The 9,489-nt window shown below is 49.4% G+C and overlaps 1 protein-coding gene across 2 annotated transcripts; it reads left to right on the top strand.

Annotated features, from left to right (window-relative positions):
* The first annotated feature begins 65 nt into the window (after positions 1–65).
* DHRS1 (dehydrogenase/reductase 1) lies at positions 66–8,916 on the top strand. Of its 2 annotated transcripts, XM_086322574.1 has the most exons (9): positions 66–264; positions 660–834; positions 2,303–2,446; positions 2,593–2,672; positions 6,734–6,866; positions 7,177–7,320; positions 7,868–7,937; positions 8,272–8,352; positions 8,527–8,916. In XM_086322574.1, the coding sequence occupies exons 2-9, from the start codon at positions 685–687 to the stop codon at positions 8,661–8,663; spliced, it is 939 nt and encodes a 312-aa protein (XP_086178700.1). In that variant the 5' UTR covers positions 66–264; positions 660–684; the 3' UTR covers positions 8,664–8,916. The 2 variants fall into 2 exon arrangements, with proteins under 2 accessions (XP_086178700.1, XP_086178701.1); XM_086322575.1 differs by lacking the exon at positions 660–834.
* Positions 8,917–9,489: the final 573 nt, after the last annotated feature.

The raw sequence follows: 9,489 nt of genomic DNA, 5'->3' as shown, positions 1-9,489 counted from the left end.
GGGGAAGGCGTGGCTGAGTCTCTGGATCTCCACGCCCCGCTGGTGGATCCTGGCCTCCGCCCCTTGTCCAGGCTCCTACGTGTTGTACTCTTTGACCGGATCCTCCGAGTCTCCTGCTGAAACCGGACCAGAACGTGTACTTCCACTCGACCGTCGTCCTCTTGACTTCTTGTCCCGCCCCTGCGACCAGAATTAAAACTCCTCGACTTCGAGAACTTTGTGAGCCAGACGGCACGAGGACTCCAGCGGCAGCACAGGTGGCAGGTATGGAGTTCGAGCTCCCTCCACATCGGGCTCAGGGTCCCTGGGCCTCGCGCCAACCCTCCACGCGGAAGCCGCACCTCTGGGCAAGGGGCCTGAACTCCATAGCTCAGGACTCTGTAAGACGTGCCGAGAGAGACTGCCCGCCACAGTCCCACTCAGAGTCCCAGTAGATGGCCGGCCTGGACAGCCCCTCGCAGCCCCCTTCTTCACTCCTTGGTCGCCCAAAAGGGACAGCCAACCTTGTCCGGGGCCTGCACTAGTTATCCCTCTCAGAAACTTCTTTCCCCATCAAAGGATCTCAACCTTGGCTCCCCTTCCTACCTCTATCAGGATCACCCCCCTTCGACATAACGCAGTCTGCACGCTTCCCTCAGAGCAAGTCCTTTCTTCCACAGATTTAACCCCCTTGCTTGTTGAGTCATGCCAGCTACCATGAAGGGCCAGGTGTGCGTGGTGACTGGTGCCTCCAGGGGTATTGGCAGGGGCATCGCTTTGCAGCTCTGCCAAGCAGGTGCCACAGTTTACATCACTGGCCGCCACCTGGACACACTGCAGGCCACTGCTCAGGAGGTGAGTGCTTCCTCTGGAGTCCCAGGGGGCAGAAACCATCCGAGGGAGCTCTTTCCATTAACTACTCCTCTTAATCCCTTACCTGAAACCAAAATATTCCTCAATAAACATGAACATTTATTCTAAGTGGGATAAGTAAACCCCATAAGTAACTTCAGATCAGGGCACATTTTGCCATTAAGTGAATTTTATGAAAAAAAAAAAAACAAAAAAACTTTATTTGAGAGCTTTAGGGATTTTGGAATTGAATTTCAAGAGTTGTGGACCTGTGCTCTTTCTCTTTTCTTGTTAAGATTTTATTGAATTGTTTTCATTTGATTTTTCTACTGAATTTCAGTTAAATAAATTTTGGGGTGCCTTTGATTTGCTAGGCACTGGAGTTACCAAATTTAGTAGGACATAACTTTTGCTCTGAAGTCTAAGGCAGAAATGGATCCTTTCAATGTAATGTGAATACAGGAAGTGATAAGAGATGAAAGGAATGAGTATGAACATGATAAGCAATAAGTGTATCCAGAATGTACTAGAAATGTGAGTGAGCAGTTCGGCAGGGAGGTCAGAGGGTGGGACCCAGAGCATGAATCTTCAGGATATGAAGATTGTTCTTGAATAAATTATTCTTCTTTCTCTGAAGTTAGAGGAGGGGACACATTTGTATAGGAATAGGAAGTAGAGAGTGTTCGTGTCTGAGAGCTTTGTTTTTTCATTTACCAGGCAGCAGTGTTGGTGGAGTGAGGGTAAGAAGGCTGGGATTGAGTTGAGATTCCAGATGAGTGGTGAAGGGTGGGAGCTAAGGGCACAAGAGATGGAAATGACCAAGAATGAAGAAAAAGAACTCCTTTCTCAAGAGTTCCTCCTTTCTCAAGAGAGCCTCCAAGCCTATTTGTCCCTCAGCCTCCATGTGCAGAGTAATACAATGCCTTGAACAGAGTAGACCTCAGAAAATGTCTGTAGATTTTAAACCTGGGATTCCCCATCCCCCTTGCTCCACAACAGTACCTAGCATTACTGATGGAGAAGGCAATGGCACCCCACTCCAGTACTCTTGCCTGGCAAATCCCATGGACAGGGGAGCCTGGTGGGCTGCAGTTCATGGGGTCACTAAGAATCGGACACGACTGAGCAACTTCACTTTCACTTTTCACTTTCATGCATTGGAGAAGGAAATGGCAGCCCACTCCAGTGTTCTTGCCTGGAGAATCCCTGGGACGGGGGAGCCTGATGGGCTGCCGTCTCTGGGGTCGCACACGACTGAAGCGGCTTAGCAGCAGCAGCAGCAGCAGCAGCAGCAGCAGCAGCATTACTGAAACTCCTCAAACAGACACCAGAGGGCAGTATTGCCCACCATGTTGCCTCAGCTACTGCCTGAGGCCTAGGATTGCCTCGCTCCCACGTTGAGGCTGACGGGAGCTGAGTTCTGTCTCACGTTGTGCAACTCGGAGCTCATATCCCTTCTGTCTCTTTCCAGGCGCAATCCCGGGGAGGCTGGTGTGTGCCCGTGGTATGTGATTCAAGCCAGGAGAGTGAAGTGCGAAACCTGTTTGAGCAGGTGGATCGAGAACAGCAAGGACGTCTGGATGTGCTGGTCAACAATGCCTATGCTGGAGTCCAGGTGCTTTTTGAACTTTGACCCCAGCTCCACACTTCGGACCTCCCCCTCTGACCTGAGTCCTCATCCCCACTGGTTGTCCCCTTCCATTATCCAGCCCCTTCTTGCCTCCAGAGCATACTATTCATCACTCTCCCTGTGCCTTCCAGCCGATCCTGAACAACTCTAAGAAGTCATTCTGGGAAAGCCCCGCCTCCATTTGGGATGACATCAACAACGTCGGACTCAGGTAGGTGCTTCCCCGGCCACCCACTTAAGGGCCTGGGCTCCCCTCAGTCACTCAGCCAAACATTAACAAGCGCCCTCTCCTTTTCCTTCTGATCTCCTCGTCTCTTTGTTCTCCCATCTGTCCTATTTGTCCACTGCCCTCTGAAGGAGTTTCATGCAGGTGAATCTGGGCCCAGGAACGTCAACTTTGGCCTTGTTTCTGTCCATACTTTTCATCTGAACTCGCCCTTGCCCGCTCTCCTGTCTCACTCTCTGCTTGTCCAAATGCATGATCCATAAGGAAGCCTCTTTCCTTTGGTAAAGCTTGCCACGGTATGTCCAAACATGGCTGCTGCTAAGTCGCTTCAGTCGTGTCCAACCGTGTGCGACCCCATAGACGGCAGCCCACCAGGCTCCCCCGTCCCTGGGATTCTCCAGGCAAGAACACTGGAGTGGGTTGCCATTTCCTTCTCCAAACATGGCTAGAGGAAAGAATTATTTTGTTTTAGATCAGCAGAAGGTCAGTGAGGAAGATTGAATGCCAGCCATCTTCGCCTTCCCCTCCTCACTCCAGGCCCACAGGCAAGAGTGTTCCAGGTGTGAGTAGAGAAGGCAGGGGTTTCACATGCATCTGGAAAAGGAATGAGATGAAACACAGCATTTACAGTTCACCCAGCATGACATACATCCTTCAGGGCTGTGTTTATTGTTGGGAAGAGGGTACCCTCTCAGAAACTATACTGCATGGATGTGATCAGCCACCTGTGGGAGTCACCCAGAGATTACATGCAAATCTACATCTAAAGCATCTAAGGAAACCCTCGGCTTCTAGTGGCAATCTCAGGGAAGCAGGATTACAATCCACTTGTCATTTCCAAAGTGGAATAAATGTTGTGAGGAGATGGAGATGGTCAACCAAGAGTCAAGAAAAACCCAAAAAGTTTGAAATTGGCAACACCCATGTCCTTAGCCCTCTAAAGAGAGGGGCCTTCCACACTCTCACCTCTTGCTGGTCAGGGTTTTGAGCCTGCAAAGCAGAGGCCCAGACCCTGGCACCAGAGCCCTGATGAAGGGTCCAAAGCGAAGGTTACTCTGGGACCCTGCTGGAAGCGCACCAACACCTCCTCTCACCACTCACACACATAATTATCGTGCCTGTCCTCTGCATTGCCTGAGGTTGGCCTTCTTTTTGATACCGTAACTCACTCTACTTGTTTTCATCTGGAGAGTCCTGTCTCCTGTGCAAAAAAAATGTTTTTCTGGTTATCAAGTATGTGTGTGTTATTTTTTTTTTAATATACTGTGTAGACCAGTGTAATCATATTCCCCTAGTCACCACCCCTCTCTTTTGCCCGAGATATCGTTGTTGTTCTTTAGTCACTAAGTCATGTCTGACTCTTTTGTGACCTCATGGACTATAGCCTGCTAGTCTCCTCTGTCCGTGGGATTTCCCAGGCAAGAATACTGGAGAGGGTTGCCATTTCCTTCTCCAGGGGATCTTCCTGACCCAGGGATCGAACTGACATCTCCTGCATTGGCAGGTGGATTCTTTACCACTGAGCCACCAGGGAAACCCCCAAATATACTGGGTAGATTAGTATAATCTTATTCCATAATCACCAACCCTTCCTCTTTTGCCTGGGATATAGCTACTGTTAATAGCCTAGTATATATTCTACCATTCATTTAAATATTCCACTGGAAAGAGATACCATAATTTATTTATCTAAGCCCTTATCTGTTGCGGTAGTGGGAAAAAATTAGGCTAAAAAATATGTACCTCAGAGATTTTAGTAAACATTATCAAACTGTCCTCTAAAAAGACCCCACCAATTTATAATCTCAGAACGATGAAGGAGAATATCTGTTTCCCCATGTCTTCTATCATACTAGACAATATCGGGCCAGGAGGTCAGGCAAGTTTGGCCGTTCTAATAAGCCAAAGATATCTGAAGATGTTTTTTAAATTCACATTTCTCTATTATTTGTGAAGTTGAGCTTTTGTTTTTTACATTTGTATCGGTTCTTTATTCTTTCGTGAGTTGTGTTACTAAATTATTCTTTTTACATCAATTTATAAGAGACCTTTGTAGAATAGATCCCTTTAATGTGTGTTTTACAAATATCTTTCCCAATTTATTACTCATTACTTGCCTGCATGCTTTCTTCAGCTCTCTAAACATACTTAAATGTATATACATGTATGTATTTGTATATCTACGTATATACATGTCTTAATGTATAAGTCATTTATATCTTGGTATGGTACTGAGACAAGCTTCCCCATGGTAAAGCGTCTGCCTACAATGCGGGACACCCGGGTTCAATCCCTGGGTCAGGAAGATCTCCTGGAGAAGGGAATGGCAACCCACTCCAGTATTCTTGTCTCCCCCTCCAAAAAAGGGGCTCAAAGAGATATTGGAGAAGGAAATGGCAACCCACTCCAGTATTCTTGCCTGGAGAATCCCATGGAGGGAGGAGCCTGGTAGGCTACAGTCCATGGGGTCGCAGAGTCAGACACAACTGAGCAAATTCATTTTATTTATTTATACTTTCTTTTATTGCTTTTAGGCACTCATTTTTTTATACCCAAGTATTTTGGGAATGCATTTTAAAGCAATAAATGAGGTAGAGAATCCATCCCACCTACTAAATAACTGACCGTGCATACACGCTAAGTCACTTCATTCATGTCCAACTCTGAAGTGGACTGTAGCCTGCCAGGCTCCTCTGTCCTTGGAATTCTTCAGGTAAGAACACTGGAGTGGGTTGCCATGCCCTCCTCCAGAGGGTCTTCCTGACCCAGGGATCAAATCCGCATCTCTTATGTCTCCTGCATTGGCAGGCGGGTTCTGTACCACTAGTGCCCCTTGGGAAGCCCAAATTATTTGTTGGCCAGATGTTTGTTGTTCAGTCTCTCAGTTGTGTCTCCAAGGGTTGGACACCACTGAGCGACTGAACAACAACCATCTCTCCCTGTTGGTTTGAAATGTTCCCTTACTACTTTGCTGAATTCTTCTTTACACTTGGATTAACTATTGAGCACTTTGTTTCATTGACATATTTAGGTATTATAATGCCAGTCCTGAATTCTTTTTTAAAAAATATTTACTTATATGGCTGAGCCAGGTCTTAGGTGTAGCAGGCATGATCTTCGACCTTTGTTGTGGCATGTGGGATCTACGTGGGGTCTAGTTCCCTGACCAGGGATTGAACCCTCTACATTGGAAGCTCAGAATCTTAGCCAAAAAAAAAAAGAATCTTAGCCAGTGGACCACCAGGGAAGTCCTCTGCATTCTTTTAACTATTATGTCATTGCACAGTTTATGGCAGCGTATCCCCCTCACCCACAAGATATTCTTCTTCCTTTTTCAGAATTTTCCCGGCTATTTTCACACATTTATTCTCATTGACCTTTAGATTATTATCAATTTCTCCAGAAGTCTTGAGATATCACTCAAATTGAATCTGTGGATTAATTTAAGCAGAACTCAAGTTTTACATGTTGGTTCTTCTAAACAGATTCTGTCTGTACTTGTTCTTTTTTTACATATTTAGGTGAGAAGTGGATTATTTAGAGAGAAACACAGTCCATACGTAAAGTGTGGGCCATCTCAGAGGGATAGAGCGGCCTGTATTCTTTTATATTAAATAGAGCTTTATAGTTTTTCCTTGTAGATCCTATGTATTTATTATATTTTATCCCCCAGAGTTATTTTAGCTTTGTCATTGCTGTCATGACAGAGCACTTTTCTTCCGTTACAGTCTTCTAAAGATTGCCATTTCTCCTCTTTCAGTGATTAATATTACCTGTGGGTTTCTTAGAATGTGACCTCAGGCCCTTGGTTCACCAGGTTGGCGGCCCTGTTGGAGAAGGAAATGGCAACCCACTCTAGTATTCTCGCCTGGAGAATCCCATGGGCAGAGGAGCCTGGCTAGCTACAGTCCATGGGGTCACAAGAGTCGGACGTGACTTAGTGACTAAGCCACCACCACCACCTGGCTCAGAAGCCACTAGGGGGCAGAAGAAGCTTCTCGAGACAGCCCTAACGTGGTTCATTTCTTCTCTGCCCCACCTTCTAGAGGCCATTACTTGTGTTCAGTGTATGGGGCTCGGCTGATGGTACCAGCTGGCCGGGGGCTCATTGTGATCATCTCCTCCATTGGGGGGCTGCAGTATCTCTTCAACGTCCCCTATGGCGTGGGCAAAGCTGCGGTGAGGACCCACTGGCGCAGGGGTTGGGGTGGACAGTCACAGTTGCCAGAGCTCAGGAGAGATGGTCCCCGGTGGTCCAGGCGGTGAGGCTGACTGGCCCTCCCCTCTTCCTCTCCCCTGTATAGACAGTTCCTTAGCCTGGGCTCCTCTCCGCTGGCCGGCCAGTGCACTGGGGAAGGTGGATAGCTAAGACGGGGCTCCTGGGAAGGCCAGGGGTTGGGGGCATCCTCGGCAGAAGCAGGCAAGGCAGGAGAGGGAGGTGACACGACCAGGTGCCTTGACTCCCACCCGGCCTTCTGTCCCTCTGCAGTGCGACAGGATGGCTGCGGACTGTGCTCAGGAGCTGCGGCGCCACGGGGTCAGCTACGTGTCTCTGTGGCCGGGGCTGGTGCAGACAGAGCTGCTGAAGGAGCACATGATGAAGGAGAATGCTTCAGATCCCCTGATTAAGCAGGTGGCCGGGGGAGGGCGAGGGTGGCAGGGAATGCAAGGAACCAGTCTTTCCCTCTCCAATGACAAAACAGTAACAGCAACAGAGAGTAGATTCCAGGGCTCACTGTGGCGGGCGCAGGGCTGAGCACTGACCCGCATTCTGTCCTTCACTCCGTAAGGGAGATGGTAGCTCCATTTTACAGATTGGGAGACTGAAACTCAGGGAGGTTAAGAAACTTGCTCAAGTCACATATCCTGTAAGTGGAAAGACTATCCGCCTCCAGAGCCCATAGTCTTGACCTCCACTCTGAACTAATCTAGAAGGCCCAGATGCGGTTGGCATCCCCATATTCTTCCACTTAGGAAAGGCAGAAAGGCTGTGGGTACCAGTACGTGGTTACACGGCTCGCGGATGTGGGAAGGAGTGATTCCCGTACCTTCCCAGATGCTGAGTCCTGCAGGCGCGGTGACAAGCGCCTCCCTCTCCTGGAACAAAAGCTGAAAGCAGGAAAGGGACTTGGGCAGCGCTCTTGGAAATTAACCCTTCACTCTCTGCCCCTGTATTTCAGTTCAAATTTCGTTTCTCATCCGCGGAGACCACAGAAATGAGTGGCAAATGTGTGGTGGCGTTGGCAACAGGTGAAAAGGTTGGGGGCGGCTGGTAATGAGAAAGGGCATGGGGGATCTGCAGGGTGGTGGCCACTGGTTCTGGGTCCTGAGCCAGGAATACGCCCTTCTTTTCTATGGCTTCTGGACACCCAAAGGGTCCAATGCCCAGTTTGAGGTGTGGGAGCCTCAGCAATTGGATCCTGGGAACAGTGGCCAGGAGCCAGAGGCCCAGAAACCTTCCTAGGAACAGAAAGAAACAAATATGGGCTCTTAAGCCTATCTTGGTGATGCCCTGTGCCATTGGGCCCAGGCCTGGTCACCCTGGGCCATTTGCAGGCTGTCTCAGCTGTCTGTGTGCCCACAGATCCCAATATCCTGAGCCTGAGCGGGAAGGTGCTGCCGTCCTGTGACCTCGCACGACGCTACGGCCTGCAGGATGTTGATGGTAAGAGCTCTGGCCCAGCAGCCAGCCTGAACCTCTCTTCCTTCCGTTTCCAGCTCACTCCTTCTCCCCTTCTCTCCCTTCCTTCCTCACATTCCACTCGGTCTCTGCAGCCACGTGGGGGTGTCTGAGGAATGGGAAACAAGGATCTAATCCTTCTTTTCCTGTGGTCCACAGGCCGCCCTGTCCAGGATTATTTGTCTTTGAGCTCCGCCCTCTCCCATGTCTCCAACCTGGGCTGGCTGGCCTCCTACTTGCCTGGGTTTCTCCGGGTGCCCAAATGGGTCATGACCCTCTATGCTAGCAAGTTCTAACCCTGCTGGCCTCACACAATTCTGCTTCCCTTTGGGCTGAGTGGTTGGTCTATCTCAGTTGGAACACAGCCTCCTTCCCTGCCTACCTACTGCACACCGTTGATCTGAAGAGAAGCCTCTGCTGTGCCCTGGTTGAGCCCTGGGGGCCTTTATAGGTCCTTCTTCAGGCCTTCCTTACCCCGTCATTTTACTTTTTGCCTTAACACTGAAAAATGTTCTAGGGGCTAATAATAAAGCTCTCATTTCTCCTTCAGTTCATTTTCAAGTACTTATCCTTTGCTCAGCAAGGTGGTAGGTACTTTAGAGGAAGACCTAACGATATGCAACATGTTGAGGCTCTCAAGGAGCTGCATCCACAGGACAAGGCCCCTTTCCTCCACATCTGCTCCTGCTCTTCCCTGCAGAGCTGCCCGTCCCTTGCCCCAGCCAGGGAGCGGGGTACCTCCCCAGCCAGAAGCAGGCACACCCACCCCTTTTCCTCACTGCTTTCCCATGCCCTCATTCTGCCGTCTCTTCAGGGATGCCCACTGCCTTCTAGCTGGGCCTGATCCCAGGGTGAGGCCCAATCCAGGGAAGGCAGAGTCCATGATATTCAGGATTTCTTGGAACTGGGGAGGAAAATCCCAAGGGAGAGGCAGAGGAATAGTTGATGACACTGACACACTCGCATTCTTGGGATGACACCCCAGGAACTGTTTCCTGAAGAACTGATCACAAGAACCTTTCAGAGCTGCTTTCCCTGCTTGGGGGTCTGTCCCAGCCTGAGGCAAGGCAACAGTGGGTGTGTTCCAAGGAGGAGCCAAGGGCCCCTTTGAGGCCACCTTCC

Source organism: Bos grunniens, chromosome 10, assembly GCF_055505025.1.
Source record: "Bos grunniens cultivar Pamir isolate PY7600 chromosome 10, Bosgru_T2T1.0, whole genome shotgun sequence".
NCBI lineage: Eukaryota > Metazoa > Chordata > Mammalia > Artiodactyla > Bovidae > Bos > Bos grunniens.
Note: the sequence above shows the minus strand (reverse complement) of the source record. Positions and strands in the feature narration are given on the sequence as shown.